The following is an 18,027-nucleotide window of genomic DNA, read 5'->3' on the forward strand; positions in this document are numbered from 1 at the left end:
TTTAGTATAAAAGGCAGCACTGTGGCTTAAGAAGTCTTGAGCTGCCGTCAGCATTAGAGGCTGGTGAAACTTTTTAGGGAAGTATCACTGTACTGACTACTATGTTTTGTCTTCCTGGATATTTGCTGTTAACCTTTGTCCGAAAAAAGGTATTGAGTAAGATGGATTTTTGGTTTGGTTCAATACACATATCTTTATGGTTTAGTATAATTATATTTAAGCATATGTGATAAATAAAACCTAGGAAACCCTTTTTTCGGTATTAATTATAGATACATTTTTACTCCTTGAAGAAACCACCATAATGTAAAAAACTACTAGCAAATATTTTTTTAAATGTGTTTGCTAGGTCGTTTATTTTTCCTTGTTAGACATCCCTTTTTAATTATTGAATGCCTGTAATATAGGAACTAGATCCCCTTTCATTAGAATGGTGGATTGATCAAAAATCTTCAGTACAATTTATAATTACTTTCATCCTTCATCTCAGAGAAAATCCCAGAGTTTCCTTTTTTGAGAAGATAGAGAACTTGAGCGTGGCCCTAATTCTTCTGCACACAGTTTGTAGAGCTGCATGGCTTTGAATTCCCTCCAAAGTGAGACAGCACATAAGATCCCCTTGCATATCAGTATTTATTGAATATGGTCTGAATGGCCAACTGTTGGCAACGGGCACAACTGATCAGTTAATTCTTGTTTGGCTGAATGAAAGAGAATGATTTTGGTTCTCTTTGGTTGTTTCTTGTGTCACTTTTCTATGTCAGACATATGACAAATAAGCACTAAAATATATATAAATATTTTAATCTAGATCTTTTTTCTCCAGTGAAAGACTCCAGAGAAAATGATGCTGTAAAAATCAATACATTCTGATTAGACAGAACTTGGTGTTTTCTTAAATTTTCTCATGTTGTTCCTTTCAAATTGCAATGATAGATAGAGGTTATGAGAATTTTGGAGAAAACCCTGGGTTTGGCGTATGAAGGCACGGAGTCAGGTTGTGGTGCAACCAGAGACACTTTATTGTACAGAGAAGCTCATATTTATATCTCTGAGCCCGGATACAAAATCCAGCTGCATGCACCACCAGGCTCAGGGAGAAACCATTCATGCAGTTACATAGCTATATATCACTACAAGCATGCAGACACCTTTTGACTACTAGATAACCATGTTTATCTTTCTTACTTTCCTTCACAATACCCAGCTGTTCTCTCATCTCCTGCCAGATCAGATAATCTCCATCCTCCTCTCATACATCTCTCTTCAGACATCTCTCTATTGCAGGAGCAGGCTGGAAACTAGGACCATGCGTGGCAATCAGTTAACTGAGGGGAATGTGCTCGGGCTTGTCTAGACAACAATCAACATGATGAGCTTGTCTAGACAGCAATTAACATGATAAGGCCTGTTTGCAGAGCACAGGGGAGCGGGAAACGGATGGCGCCAAAGTTGGCGCCAAGGAAAGGCAACATCTTGCTGTTAATTAGCCGCCAATCAGGGATTGCCTAGTATGCAAGGCTAGCCTCAGGAACCAATTGGTTTAAAATGCGCAGCCTTTGAAAGTGTATATAAAGTTGTGCTCCTGTACAATAAACCGACATTTGCTTGCATCAAGCTGCGTCCCGTCTCCTCATTCGCCGCAAATTGGTGACCCCGACGTGATACGTTTAAGGATCTAACGTGAAGGGCTCTCGAATCGCCTATCTGAGCGACATGCAGCGAATCCCACAGAACTTTGAATGATCTGCTGAAAGGAAGCAGGAGCCGGCCAGAAATCCCTCCGGAGGTGAGAGGTGAGCTGTGGGGAATCCGTAATGGGGAATCAGGCTTCGTCCCCAGAAGGAGACGTTTATGAGCTTATGAAAGGTCTTCTTAATAAACATAAGAAAAATATCTCTGGACAAGACCTTAAAGCAATGCTCAGGTGGGTGCAAGTAAATATGCCCGCAGTGACTGCATCTACAATTTTTACGCGTGAACTTTGGGACGACACAGGGGTGAAATTATGGGATTCTGCGACAAAGGGCAATACTGAGTCCCACCGTCTGCTCTCTTCGTGGAGAGCTATTTTTGAGACTATGAAAGCAGAGGAAGGAGAGGAGGAGGAATCGCAAGCTCCTACAGCTCTTTCCTCATCAGCCTCTAAGTCACAGTGCTCTAGACCCCTGGGTGTCAATGCAGTGGGGTATCCGCCAGAAGAAGATCCTTTTGACCCAGGACCGATAGACCGTGAAAAAGAACCTGATTTATACCCTCCTGATCTACGTGATGTGTGGACAAAAATAAAGAAACAAGCCTTAAAGGAGGGGGATTTGGACATGGCTAAAACTATAGTTGCTCCGGTCTTGTATTCTCAGGGTCGGGCAGGGGGAGCACGATGGGAGGCTCTTTCTTTTTCGGTTGTTAAAGAACTGCGCCGCACGGTTACAGAACATGGTATTTCTTCTCCCTATTTTATAAGCCTGTTATCTTCTGTGTTTGATACTTATATCATGACTCCTCATGATTTGAAATCTTTAGCACGATTGTTACTAACCCCGACTCAGTATACGTTGTGGGAGTCGCATTGGAGAGGAGGACTGCAAGCACTCCTGCTCACGTATGTTAATCATAATGATCCTGTATTAGCTGCACTAACAATAGAACATCTTATGGGCACCAGTGCACATGTTGATCCGGTAACACAGGCTCAACACTGCCCCCGTGCGGCTCTCGAGGCAATTAGAGAAGAGGCAAAAAAGGCTTTTTTCCAGGTTCCTGATGTACAAAAGCCACAAAAAGCTTTTACTAACATCACTCAGGAGTCTCGAGAACCTTATATGCAGTTTATTGATAGACTAAAACAGGCTTTGGAACGTCAAGTAGATAATGCGGAAGCTCGGGATATATTGCTAACAAAACTAGCTGTTGAAAATGCTAATGCTGATTGTAAAAGGCTACTGAAGTCTCTTCCCAACCCAAACCCCACTCTGGTGGAAATGGTGGAAGCATGTAACCGAATCGGTACGGTTGACCATAAGTTTGAAGCTATGGCTGCTGCTTTTGCAACAATGCGTGGTGTGGGGAATTGCTATGGTTGTGGTAAGCCTGGCCATTTAAAGAGAAATTGTCTTGCGCGGGCTGCGGGGAATAAACAACAACCTCCTGGTCCTGGAGTTTGTCCGACATGTCGGAAAGGGCGTCATTATGCTAATCAATGTCGAACTAAGTATGATTTCCAGGGACAACCGATACAGGGAAACGGACCGCAGAGCGCGGGGCAGCGACGCGCGCAGACACAAATGCCACAGCTGACATTTCAACAAGCTCGGAGAGAAGTACCGACACCTCAAGTCTCTGTCCAGCAACCTCAGGCAGCGCAGGATTGGACCTGGCAACCTCACACACAGTAATGTTGCTCGATTCCTCGGTTCATTTATTATCAACAAATGTCAAAGGACCTAGATGGATCCCAGCGAAGAATGTAAGACCTTTCCGTGAACCTTTATTGCAGACAACTGATACCGACACCGACCCTACAGAATGAAATAAAAACTGTGTGAAGATTACTGTTTAGATATAGTTATGTAACTACATGAATGATTTCTGCCCTGAGCCTGGTGGCGCATACAGCTGCGGCTTGTGTCCGGGCTCAGAGATGTAAATAGGGGCTTCTCTGTTATGGTAAAGTGTCTCTCTTTGCATAAAAAAGAGAGGGAATGAAGGGAATGACCCCAGAGGTGTGTTCAAAGAAGGCATGCGATGTTTGTTTCGAACTTTTTGATTGAACCAGTTCTTGTTTGGTGTGCCCTTCCATCTATGTATAATGTTAATTTAAAAGAAAGATGATATTGTTTACACTTTGTCGATAACTGTCTTTCTGTAGATGTTAATGTAGTAGGAGGCTATGATAGGAACGTGTATCGCAGCGGTTCTTATCTTACCCAGAGTAACTGTAGGAAAAGCATTAAAGAGTTAAATCACCTTGTTTGGTAGGCAGTTAAGAATGTGAGTCAAAATTGCTACTGCCTTTGTTGTTGGCTCAGGGACATGGCTGTGAGGATTTGGATGGTATGTGCTGCGTGGATTTTAGGCGCCCCACTGCAGCAACATGTTATCAAAATCTGAGAAAATTTCAGCCTTTGTAGCATTCATTCACTCAATTGGCAGTATTGTTTGTTTGCTATTGCCTTGGTTGCTGTCATGTTTGCAAGGGCCCTGCAGAACATGGCAAACCTGGTACTAGCTGTTCAAAAAGCAAAAAGGGGAAATTGTAAAATTGTACGGAACGAGGACAGTGGGTTATTTTGACATTGATATCATGTCTTAGTTGGTTTTTTATTTGTTCTATTACTTGTGCCTTGGTTTTGCTTGGTTTCAGGGGTTCTTTTTGTGCAACAGGAAGGGGGAGATGCAGGAGCAGGCTGGAAACTAGGACCATGCGTGGCAATCAGTTAGCTGAGGGGAATGTGCTCGGGCTTGTCTAGACAACAATCAACATGATGAGCTTGTCTAGACAGCAATTAACATGATAAGGCCTGTTTGCAGAGCACAGGGGAGCGGGAAACGGATGGCGCCAAAGTTGGCGCCAAGGAAAGGCAACATCTTGCTGTTAATTAGCCGCCAATCAGGGATTGCCTAGTATGCAAGGCTTAGCCTCAGGAACCAATTGGTTTAAGACGCGCAGCCTTTGAAAGTGTATATAAAGTTGTGCTCCTGTACAATAAACCGACATTTGCTTGCATCAAGCTGTGTCCCGTCTCCTCATTCGCCGCACTCTATCCTCTTCTCCCACAACTGGGAAAAGTAATATAAAAGCCTGTGGCTTGACAGATGTTCTGCTTTAAGAAAGCTAACTATGCAATAAAATATACAAAATATGGTAAAAATCACTGATTTATCCCCTTCACTTTTTTTTTTAATTTGTAGAGAATCTCCTCAGTTAAGTTGTCATTACAAGAGGATCAGTGCATGTATTTTCAAGTTCAACTTAATTGACAGTTTTAACTCTAGTTTTCTAGACGCTGTTAGCAAAACAGCTTTTAGACTTTTTCTGTTGAAGATAAGAAAATACTAATTTCATTATGTATCTTCAGAGAATCAAGTAGTAGAGTAAAAAAGCGGTAGGGTTGTTTCACATTACTCACTATATGACTTGCCACTTAAACAGTCACAAAGAGCAATCCAATGCCATGGATTTTTTTTTTTTATTACCATGCAGAAAAAATGTCAGGTATTTAAGATGTCTGAAAGTATGTGGCTGATCAAAACTTTCTCTTGATGTGTTCAATTTTAACATGGTATATTTGGCGTACCAGACTGTATCTAGCTGTAATCATAAAGTCTGTGGGTTTGTTCTCCTTATTCTGGAGTTGTGTGTTTATTTTTTTTCTCTTTCCATTTAGATGCAAAGTCTGAAAGGTGGTACAGAAGCCATAGCCCATTTGGACCAGTTAGAAGCTGATTATTATGATCTACAGCTTCAATTATATGAAGTGCAGTTTGAGATCTTGAAATGTGAAGAACTGCTGCTGACAGCACAACTTGAAAGCATCAGAAGACTGATGACAGGTGCATTTTATACATTTTAATTGAGATGTAATCTGTAAAAGATAATTTTCTTCCTAAGAGTAGTAAAGCCTGTGGGAATGAAATGAGAACAGTTTCTTTACCATGTGAAGAGCTGGATATTCTAACATAAGTACCATTAAATTAAAATTTTAACTTGTTCATAAGGCATATACATAGACATACAGAAGTTTTGGTCTGGTTCTCATTGTCTGTGTTTGGAAGTAAGCATATAAGATACTATGTAAGGTTTGGAAAACTAAATTTATGGAGGAGGAAATGTTTTAATTACTGGACTTGTCTCATTAAAAAAACCCTTGCATTGGCATTATTCCTTTCTTTGAAGTGACTGGTTTTCAAAAGGTATTCCTGCAAATCAGAATCCTTCAGCTAAACTTTGAAACTCATTGTATTGCCATGTCACTGATCTTATGTTTTGAGAACCTACTATATCCTGTGTAGTTATAAACTATGGAAATGGTACAGGTAAATCATACAGCATTTTGAATCCAGTTCTGTCCTTTGGACCTTTTTTTACTTAATGTTAGAATTTTAAAGGGTCTTATAACTATCCATAAATCCTTGTAAGATGTTTTTTTGTGGTGAATGTATTGCTATCAACAGAGAATGTGATAGTTGGTTCCTGCTTTGGTTGGGGGTGGGTTGAACAAGTTCAAATGGTGTGGATCATATCTAAAGAGGAATCGTTCTAATTGTTTTACTGTAAGTGGTGGAGTCGTTAGAAGCTTAAGCACTTACCAAATTTTTGAGCCTTGCAAATGCCTATAAGCCGTTTGTAGAAAACTCTTGGAATGTTTGATGGAGGTTGCAATAGAGTTGCCAAGGGTTTTTTTCAAACAGTAAAACATAATTTAGCATTATGTTTTAGAACTGGTAGATTTTACTCGTTTGCAGCTGAGCTATTGGGGTTTCACTTGTAAATTCCTATCTTTAACTTTGCATGAAAGTATTCTAAAACAAAATTTGCATGTAAATTTTTCCATTTTATAAGGGTGTAGCAAAATATAGTTGTTAGCCATGAGTTTTGTTTTTACTCGCTGATGTCTCAAAGTGGGTTCTAATGATTTGCCTGTTTTACAAATGGATGAAATTTTATGTATTTATTTTTTTTAACTGATCACTAAAGACTCAAGTAGGTCTGTTTCTATTAGTTTTTATTTCAAGGTTAGTATAGTGATGTTCTTTCTTTTCTGGTCCTGCCATATCCTGTGCTGAGCTGAAATTAACATGACAATCAAAATTTTGGTTGCAGCAGAGACCATGCACACAAATAACATGAAGTGACAACAGCTTTTAAAATGGACAGTGTTCTGAAGAAAACCCTGCCCCTCTCCCCAAATAATCTAGTAGCAGATGTTACAGTCTTCCTGAAAGGTATTTGATGAAGGTGAAATGAGAAGATTTGTTGGTGCTGCAGAGTAGACACTTGACAGTCATGCCAGCTGTATCTACCTGTTTCAGCCAGCAGTAATGTATATCCCTCTTGGTGTATTACAAAAATATCCTACTTGGTATGCCAGTGAAATAAAGAACAAGAGGCCTTTGCTGCTTTTTCATATCAACATTCTGAAGGGATTTATAATAATCTCTCTTTCCTTCTTGGCAAGAGATGAGAAGGCAGCATTCAGAAATGAGCTCAATGTTATACTGAATGCTTCACTTAGGAGACTAAAAATTATGAGTATTGAAACAACTATTAGTAATGACTTCCTTTTTAGGCCTGTAATGCTTTGAAGGATTGCTTTGAATTTACCCTCCCACTGCAGCCTCTGAACAGTAGCAGTGACTGGGTGGTCAAAAACCTAAGAGAGGATTTTTGGTGTTTTATTGTCTAATTCCCCTTTCATGAAATGAATAGTAGGTTGTGGCAGAATAATCTCATGCCAAAGACTTGAGAGAGTCTGTATATCCCGAACTTTGTAGTGAAAACCAGAGGATATTGCTGCACATCGTGGGTCCCTTGTATTAGTTGAGACCCAAAAACATGTATGGACATTGTGATCAAGTTAGACTACAGACACAAGTATACATTTACAGTTGTATTTGTTCTTTAATGCTCTGTGCTTACCTGAATACCAGGCTGTGCTTCATTGGTACTGATTTATGTTCTTTGTATAAACTTTAAAGCCCTACAGTGCTTTGCTCTTCAGTGCTTTTCCTCTGACCTTTTGATTTTGCTCTTCATCTGAAAGGACTATAGCATTCTTCTACATTAAATCTTGTAACTTAGTGAGGGGGGATGTTGTTGAACAAAACAAAATGCTAATCAAATACAAACTATTGATTTGACTTTTTCATTGCTGATATTTTTAAAACAGAGAAGAGAGATGAAGTGGTATATTATGACACTTATGAAAGTATGGAAGCCATGCTTGAAAAAGAGGATATGGCAACGTCTGTACACTTGCAAAAAGAGGAGATGCAAAAGTTACAACGAAAACTCCGCCAACTGGAAGCAAAGCGTGGACATATTTCAGCCAAGAAAGCCTACCTCAGAAATAAGAAGGTATTATTAAATTGCAAACTTCTAGCATAATTAGCAAATTTAATAAAACTTCAAAAGATTTAATTTCATATACAGCTTCCAAATCTCTCAATTTTTTTAATTATATTTACTATTACTAAAAGCTGTTTTAGAGAGTACCAAGTACAATAGCATGTATTATTAAATTGATATATTTAAGATTCAGTTTACCATTTAGCTTTAAAGGAACCTTTAATCACTAAGAAGTCAACAAATAAACTTGTTTCTATTAACTAATCAGAATACTTTCATGTGGAAAGTACATGCTGGAATGCATGTTTTTACAGAGAGTAGTATTTGCAGAAGAGAATCAAGGGTGTTTTCTCGCTAATTAGTTCTATATTCATTCTCTCACCTCATCCTTTTAAACTTACGTCATGTGTCATTGATTCTCTATATTCAGGAAATATACAGGAAATCTAGTATATATTCTTACTTTATAAAACTAGAGTCAACTTTCTTTGTGTTACATGGTTGGGTGTAGGACAAGGCCTCAAGGACAAGAGTCCAAGTACTGATAGCCTGATGAATAGAGACTTGTTAGAACTTGTAGGGCACAAGCCCTGGGAGCAAAGGAACAAGCTAACTGCAGACCCCTGAGCCAGCACAGTTGAGGAGGCAACCAGACGGACAGAGAAACAAGTAGCCAGATGAGGGAACGGATGGCGCCAATATGTAATTAAGAAAGCCGCGTAGAAAGAAACTCCCTAACCTTGGAATAGAAATTATTGCTAGGTCAAGATAAACTAGTAAGTACCTATTGTTCTAACGGTGTGCCTTAAATATCAACCAATCAGTGTTTTTTACGCTTAAGATTTAACCAATCAGTGTGTAATATGTAGAAGGTAGAAACGTATATAATTGTAAGAAAATCACTAATAAATGGACAACTTGCTTGCATCAAGCTGCGTCCCGTCTCTTCATTCGCCGCAGATGGGATGTTGTGCAAAAAAATGTTTTAATGTAGCTAATGTTTTGAAATTGTGTAACAATTTAGTAGGTAAATATGTTCATTCCTTTATTCCAGAATGACTTGTTTACAGTTCCCTACCAGTTTGCAGTTATTTCAATGTGCATTATTAACAAGTGAGATAACTTAATGAGTAGAATAGATCAAAGTTTTGAGAGAGCAGTGTAATACTTGTTAAAAATAGGTTTTCACCCCATGCTATATACTATAAGGCTATGCATAAGTCTCATTTCAGACCTCATTCTAAATTAGGATCAGGGGTTGGGGTGGTTGTTGGGGTTGTATGTTCCCAGTCACATCACTTGATAAGGGAGATGACACCTTTATATAAACAGTTCTAGTGCATTGAGGGTAAAACATTCAGATCTTTCCTCTCCTTCATAAGTAATATATCTATTTCTATACCTAAATCTGAAGCCAAACAGTAGTTGGTACATCTTGTATTTTGGATTTTTTTATATTTCTTCAGTCACTGTCTTGTCTCTGATTAACACAATATGGAGAAGACTGTAAATAAATTATTATAAGAGAAATGTCTCCTGTTAGCCAGTTATGGAAAGTAGTTTGCTCAGTCATTGAGGTTGTTTTATGTGATTTTGTAAAAAGAAAAATGTATTAAGAAGCTGGACTTTTTTGTACTTTAAGGAATAGATCCTATCTGTCATGTCATGCCAATTAATATAGGCTACATTATGGTAGTTACGCTATTTTCTCCTAAATATGAAAAGACACTACTGGCACCTTATGGAGTACACAAACCTGTTTAACAGCAACAGGCTGGTTGCTGTTCCTTACTTAACTTATGGGAGTGTCATGGTTTAACCCTGGCTGGCAACCAAGTACCACGCAGCCACTTGCTCACCTACCCCACAGTGGGATGAGGGAGATGATCAGAAGAGTAAAAGTGAGAAGACTCGAGGGTTGAGATAAAGACAGTTTAATAGGTAAAGCAAAAACTGTGCACGCAAGCAAAGCAAAGCAAGAAATTCATTCACTGTTTCCCATGGGCAGGCAGGTGTTCAGCCATCCCCAGGAAAGCAGGGCTCCATCATGCGTAATGGTTACTCAGGAAGACAAATGCCATACAGCCAGATGTCGTGTCCCCCCCTTCCTTCTTCTTCCCACAGTTTATATATACTCAGCATGACATCATATGGTATGGAATACCTCTTTGGTTAGTTCGGGTCACCTGTCCTGGCTGTGTCCCCTTCCAGTTTCCCGTGCCCCTCCAGTCATCTGCTGGCAGGGCCCAGGAAACTGAAAAGTCCTTGATTTAGTATAAACATTACCCAGCAACAACTAAAAACATCAGTGTCCTATCAACATTGTTCTCACATCAGAGCCAAAACACAGCACTGCACCAGCTACTAAGAAGAAAATTAACTCTATCCCAGCTGAAACCAGGACAGGGAGTTAACAAGTTGAGAAATGACCCTGAAGCAGGAGCAGAGATTTTTTTAGCATGCCTTCTAATCTATGTAATTAACTAGTCATCTTCAACTGGCTCATTTGTTTTCAGGCTATGCTATGATAAAATGCCTTGTTTAAGCTGAAGGAATTTGTTGTTCTAGGCTGTAACATTAGTTGCAGCATGCCTACTTGTGCACAGAGACATGATGCAGAGATGTATATGGTACTAATGCTAATCTGGGTCTGCGTGCGCAAGTAATACAGTCATGACTGCTCAACATTGTTCTGGAAGAATGTGGCTATATTGCTTTCAGGACCTGAGGTAATGTGTCTGTGTGGAACTTCACTGCTGGATGTCTTTGCATGGACATCACAGCACTCAGAACTAGGTCCAGCTCTCTACTGATTTCATTGCCCAGTGTATCATTATCTGCAGTTGAGTGCTGCAGTGAGATATTTACCTTTCATCTACTAAAAAAATCACAGATTAGAATAACATGTATTTAGCCTTGCAGGAGGAAATCAAAGACTTATGTTTGAGCAAAAAGAATAGGCAGAGCCAGTGGTGTGCCATTTTGCAGCACTTGGAGAGAAAATAATGTAGCCATTTTGATTGATATTTTTGTTAGAGGTATTTACTGTAGCTGCTCTTAATATTGCTGAATAACACGGAGCCCTATTAAGCTTAAGTGATGGGTTGACCTTGGCTGGACACCAGGTGCCCACCAAGCCACTCTATCACTCCCCCTCCTCAGCTGGACGGGGGGAGAAAAATACAACAAAAGGCTCACGGTTCAAGATAAGGACAGGGAGATCCCTAACCAAATACCATTATGGGCAAAAAAGACTCTACTCGGGGAAATTAATTTAATTTATTGCCAATCAAATCAGAGAAGAATAATGAGAAATGAGAGCAAATCTTAAAACACATTACCCTCACCCCTCCCTTCTTCCCAGGCTCAAATGCACTCCTGAATTATCTACCTTCTCTCTCCCAAGCAACACAGGGGGATGGGGAATGGGGGTTGCGGTCAGTTCATCACACGTTGTCTCTGCTGCTTTTTCTTCCTCACATTCTTCCCCTGCTCTGGTGCAGGGTCCCACCCATGGGAGACAGTCCTCCATGAACTTCTCCAGTGTGAGTCCTTCTCACAGGCTGCAGTTCTTCACACACTGCTGCAGTGTGGATCCCTTCCACAGGGTGCAGTTCTTCAGGAACGGACTGCTCCAGCATGGACTCTCCATGGGGTTACAGCCTACTTCAGGCGCATCCACCTGCTCTGGCATGGGGTCCTCCATGGGCTGCAGGGTGGATATCTGTTCCACTATGGACCTCCATGGGGTGAAGGCGACAGCCTGCCTCACCACGGTCCTCACCACAGGCTGCAGGGGAATCTCTGCTTTGGGGCCTGGAGCACCTCCTCCCCCTCCTTCTTCACTGTCCTTGGTGTCTGCAGAGTTGTTTCTCACATATTCTCACTCTTCTATTCTGGCTGCTGTTGTGCAGCATTTTTTTCCCCCTTCTTAAAAATGTTCTCACAGAGGTGCTACCACCGTTGCTGATTGGCTCAGCCTTGGTCTGTATTGGAGCCGGCTGGCATTGGCTCCGTTGGACACGGGGGGAGCTTCTAGCAGCTTCTCACAGAAGCCACCCCTGTAGCCTCCCCTTCTAGCAAAACCTTGCCACGCAAACCCAGTACAGCTTATTAGTAATTACCTGAAAAATCAAGACTCTTGTGTGTTTGATTCAAACATATGGACGCATTGTATCTTGAGTGACTATTCTAATGATATTGCAAAACTTTTTGTTAATGAACACTACTTATAGTGCCTGATGTGGATCATTGTACTTTAGAAATCTGTGAGGAAAAAAAGATTCTTATTCTAAAAGAGTTTGCAGTTTATTTTAAGCATGCAGAACAAAGAGCTCGATGGGATGCAGAAGTGGAGTCTAGATGGTGATAATGAGCACAGCGATGACTGAATGCTAAGTGGAGAAAAGGATGATTTTTTTAGGTTGGATTTGGAAAGTACATATTATGTGGTAAAACTCTCAGTTAAGAAACATTTATTGCTGAACTGAGATGAGAGTCTGCTTAATGTTTTTCGGATTGTGTTCCTAACACCACTGCTCCTCCTCCTCCTCGCGACTGAAGATTCCCTTAGGAGAACGCCTCCTTTGTAGCAGCAGATATCACGATTAAGAAAACAATAGGAAACAATTCTCTATTGTTGTTTTTTATTTTTCAGAGGAGGTAGTTTCATCATCTTGGGTATTTGAAAATTTTGTCTGTTGAGGAGATAACAAATGGAGAGGGAATCAATTACTGTGTGTAGAATAAGATTTTATGTAATATAAATATAAACTTCTGTGACTATAGTCTCTATTAATTTTTTTCCAGTAATTCTTTCCCTGGTTTGGCAGTTGATGCTTTTATTTTTTAATAATGTTGTCAAATAATTGTACCAAACCTTTATATAGAAACTTTTGCTAAAGATTTGTTAGAAACCTCTTTCAGTTGTGATTCTGAGTTACTGAGCCAGCATTTTTTAAAGGTATGGTTTTACTGTGGTTGATGTTCTTTCACTGTACTAACATGAGTATAAACTCATTATTCTCTTTTTTTTGTTATATAAAACTATTTGCATTTGTTAAGCAATCATTTCCTGATGTTCCTTTGCATTGATGACTGAGTTAGTTATTCAAAAATAAGATTTTAATAGCGGTCTCATTATTTTTCTTCTTTCTTGAAAGCTAGTTACAGATTTTTCATGCTCAATATCTCTATTGTTATCCCAGTCTACCCCTGCTGGCTACACAGTAGCATTAATTAGGTTATCATATGAAACAAACAGCTGTTTTATTAGGGAGCTAAATCTATAGCAAAGAGTCAATGTAAAAAAAAATAAATTATGTAGAATGCATCTAGAAAAATATCTTTGAAAAAATAGGGTTATGAAGAAATCAAATTCCTTATCATGAGCAGACTGGGAGAAGCAACTGGTTGGTGAAACTGTTTGAGGTATGTTCATAACACATGCTTTGATGACCTCATGTCTCATGTCCATTTAATAGGACACCTTTACTACTCTTCAAGCCCACAGTTTAAACCATAGCCCATGCCAAGACAAGTGTTACTTAGTTGCTTAGTTGTAGTGACAGCTGACATAGGGTTACTTGGTATGCTTTATTATTATTATTATTATTATTATTATTATTATATAAGGGCATAACTACATAGAATACTTGCAATAAAATATGATCTCTGCACATACTAAGCTTACTAAATGAGAAGCTACCTTTTTACTTGAGATCCTTTTTAACCTGAAAGCAAGGCTCACTGGAACTAGTTAAATATAATACTGATACAGATCTCTTTTACATATATTACAAGTTACTAGTCTTAAACATGGTAGTGTATCCAGTGATGAGGGTTGAAATGGTTGCTCAGCTCTCCCTTTCTATCTTTTCCATAGAAGTACAATTTGATACTACAGAAATCAGTCAGCTGATAAAAGAGAAATGAACATTACTTCTTGATGCTCTCTGAATTCTATACAGTTGGTCAACATCTTTCTTGAAGTGTGGCTCTAACTGGACATAATGCTCTTGCTTTCCCAGTGCTGAGAAGGAAGGATTACTTCACATGTGTGGCTGTCGCAAAAGGAGTGGTTTAGGTCAGGTCACTTACAAAATCACCACCGAAGGGTTTGAGTGAAATAGATTTAATATGAATTTGTGGAAATGCAACTGCACAAGATTCGATGGCAAGGTTCACTCTATTACTTATTACATGGAGTAAATGTACAGAGATAAATCAAATTGAAATCAAGTCAAAATTGAGTTGGAAACAGTTTATAAAGATCAAAGGTGTAAGAGGGTAAAGGAGATCCTCCCATTGAGTCACGAGGTTTAGAGTGGACCCCCTTGCTTTCTAAGCTCTCACAGAGTTTAGGTGTGACTGGATCTATTCCTAGTCTCAGACTTGGACAACAGATTAGATCTAGAGAAATATAAAGAGTAAGGGGAATTCTACTGTTGATTCACAAGGTTCAGAGTGGACCCCCTTGCTTTCTGAACTCTTAGAAAGCTTAGGTGTGGCTAGGTCCAATCTTAGTCTCAGACTTGGACAATGGTTTGTATCTAAAGGGAGGAGAGAGAGAAAGAGAGAGAGAATGTGTTCATAGGATTTTAGCAGCAAAGCAAATCAAGAAAATTTGTTCAAATCACAAAATAACCTAACTACTTCAAGCTAGCAATGTATATTAGAACAAAGGTATACCTGTTAAAAGTTCCCCTCAAGTTCAGTGAAATACATCTAATGCCTTTTGCATTCCTCAATGGGCGAAGGGTTGAGCCTCGAGGAGCAGGGGTATCAGCCCAGGCCCCATCGTCAGTTTTCTGTGACAGTCCCTCTAGTATTGCAAACTTGCTAGTTCACAAGCTCTGAGCGGCTTCCTGCTCAGAGGGAGATGCTGGTCGCAGCCCGCTGCAGTCCAGGAGATCTCAAAAGGGTCTCACTTTAGGACTGCTGTTTATAAGGCTGTGAGATGATTGGCTTTAGTCATCTGTAAATTTCCTTCCTGGCCACAACCCAAGTCAGTAATTTTCTCAGAAATTCCAAGAACAATGGTATCGTTCCACTCGTGTTACCACTTGGGCTATGATTTGGGCAGGAGTGTTCTGGGGTTGTCAGGGAATAATTGATTGTTTCCATTCTTGTTCCCTGCTTTGACCAGTCAATGGGAGTTCCAGTACAGACAGTGCCATTCTCTGCCTTAGCCGAGTAGGAGTTCCTGATATGGTCAAGGGGCGCTTAACTGCCCAACTCATTACTCAAGGTACCAAGGCCTAGTCAGCAACTACTGGGGTCGTAGAACAGCCCAAAGAAGGGGGAGAAGTGCACCACCACAGTGGCAGGCTATATTTCTCCTCATACACCCAATCATGATGTTTTCTTTTTTGCCAGAGTATGAGATTGTTGGTTTATGTTCCACTTGTCATCTGCCATAATAATCCATATCATTTTCTTTAATATCGTCACCTAGCTATTTTTTTCTTCATCCTTTGTTTGCAGTCACTTAATCTTGTCTACAGGTAGAAAGAACCCTGTATTTGTCCCTATGAAATTGCAACCTGTTTTGATTAGGGGTTTTTTTTGGCCATTTCTGTAGTTAGGTAAGATGATTCAGATGTGCCGCAACATGTTTTCAGCCCCTCCTAGTCTTTTTTATTATTTCAAGTTATAGAAATTTAATTACATGAAAGTAGGTTGTTTCTTTATTAGTACAAATAAGCATTGTATCAGAAATAGCGTGGCCATCAGGACTAGGGAAGTGATCGTCCCCCTGTACTCGTCACTGGTGAGGTTGCACCTCAAATACTGTGTTCATTTTTGGGCCCCTCACTACAAGAAAGACAATGAGGTGCTGGAGTGTGTCCAAAGAAGGGCAATGAAGCTGGTGGAGGGTCTAGAGCACGAGTCTTATGAGGAGCGGCTGAGGGAACTGGGATTGTTTAGTCTGGAGGAAAGGAGGCTCAGGGGAGACCTTATTGCTCTCTACAACTACCTGAAAGGAGGTTGTGGTGAAGTGGTTATCTATCTCTTTTTCCCAGGTAACAAGCAATAGGACAAGAGGAAACAGCCTCAAGTTATGCCAGGGGAGGTTTAGATTGGATATTAGGAAAAAATTCACTAAAAGGGTTGTCAGGCATTGGAACAGGCTGCCTAGGGAAGTGGTGGAATCACCATCCCTGGAGGTATTTAAAAGACATGTAGATGTGGCACTTAGGGACATGGTTTATTGGGACTTGGCAGTGTTAGGTTAACAGTTGGACTCAATGATCTTAAAGGTTTTTTCCAACCTAAATGATTCTATGAAAGTCAGCACCAAATGTGCTTTGGTCTGGTTTAACCTCTTTATTTACATGCTTAAAATATCTTTCATTATTGCTCTTAATCAGAAAGATTTAAATATTGATGCTAAAGATAAATGTTTCAGAAAAGTGTGCCCCCCCAAGTATTTGTGAGAGTATATTCCTGTAATTTGCATATTAACGTATCTTACGTATTGTTTCAATTTCTTTAGTCTTGCCAACCTGTAAAAAAAAACCAAACACACACAAACCCAAACAAAACAAACCCCCAAAAAACCAACCCAAACCTAACATATGGTCTTGTTACTTTAAATATTCATTTAATTGAACTTAACATGTAAATACAGAATAAACTATAAAGGTAAATCAATAGTAGTATTACAAAAAATCTTTCAGATTCTCTAATAATGTTCCAAAGTTATTGCTGTGTCTTTGAAATGTAGAAAATAAGTAGTTTTTAGTTTTGCAGTTACAAATTAAATGGATTAACTCTTTTCATCAGGTAAAAAACCCCACAAACAAACAAACATAAAACCCTGCAGAGTTTAGATATATATAGATACACACACACCCCCTTCTGATGAAGCTGGGACAGTGTTTCTACAGAAACCTGTGCTCTTGTTGGAGTGTTACCTGTATACAGTAGCAAAATTGATGGTCTTACTGTTTAGAAACATTCAAGACAGCATGGTATTTCTTCCCTGTAGAGGAATCTTGATCACAGTATGTCCATAGCTTTTAGGAGAACATAGCTTTTTCTGCAGTTCCCCGTGTCCAAAACTATGAGCTTTTTTATCCCTCCCCTCCTTGTTTTTTGAGTCTTTCTGCCACTACTGTAGTATCTTGCTTGATGGCTGATACTCTATCAGCTGCCTCAAGCAATGCTTGTGACAGCAAAGCTCCTGTCTGGCTCCACCCAGTAAGTCAAGTTGACTGATGCCTGGAAAGCCCTTCACTTTGGTGTTCTAGCTACAGTCACACTCCAGTTTCCTAACACTGCCCCCTCTTATACAGCCATGAGTCCTGTTTCTAACTGCACGTTTGACCTAGTTCTGTCTGGTGCTTGTTCTGGGCTTAATTTCATTGCCCCTACTGTCTGATTTCCTGGCCCTCAGTATTGTCCTATGATCTTGTCTTTCTCTTTGCTACTATAAATTCCTGCACATGCCTTTTCTTTGCAATTGATACTTAATTCAGTTCTTTTTATGTAATCTACCTTAAGTGTCATACTTCTTCAATGCATCTATTGTAACATGTCCTGTTTAATTTTTAACCTGTTCTTATTTGCAGGCAATGTAATAAATGCTTGTTTTTAAAGCAGACATTACAGACATGAACTTGGTATAATGTCAACCTGCTTGTGTATGCATAAAATTGTAACAACTTTATCAATGTTCATGCTTGCAAATCGTACGTGCAAAAGATGAACTGACAGTTGTAAACAGGAAGCAGCCTAGTTGCCTAAACAGAAATACGTAGTATATTTGGGAGTTAGTTATTATCAAAGTATACAAATACATGGAGTTGCAACAACAGTTTTATGAAGTATTTGACAAATCAGTATTTCTTGCCACTTTTGTACTAGTATTGTAGAATAAGCTTTTCAAGCAGCTGTTACTTATATATATTCTTTTGACAGTTAAAAGTAATAGGTTTGGGTTGGTTTTTCTTTGG

General features: G+C 39.5%; 1 protein-coding gene across 1 annotated transcript in view; it reads left to right on the forward strand.

Annotated features, from left to right (window-relative positions):
* The window catches only part of LOC119140856 (junction-mediating and -regulatory protein-like), a 123,173-nt gene that overhangs the window by 90,478 nt on the left and 14,668 nt on the right, over positions 1–18,027 (forward strand). Inside the window, exons 5-6 of the mRNA XM_037372488.1 lie at positions 5,388–5,553; positions 7,890–8,077. Of these exons, the coding sequence (XP_037228385.1) occupies positions 5,388–5,553; positions 7,890–8,077 (354 nt within the window). The remainder of the gene's footprint in view (positions 1–5,387; positions 5,554–7,889; positions 8,078–18,027) is intronic.

This window comes from Falco rusticolus, chromosome W, assembly GCF_015220075.1.
Source record: "Falco rusticolus isolate bFalRus1 chromosome W, bFalRus1.pri, whole genome shotgun sequence".
Taxonomy (NCBI): domain Eukaryota; kingdom Metazoa; phylum Chordata; class Aves; order Falconiformes; family Falconidae; genus Falco; species Falco rusticolus.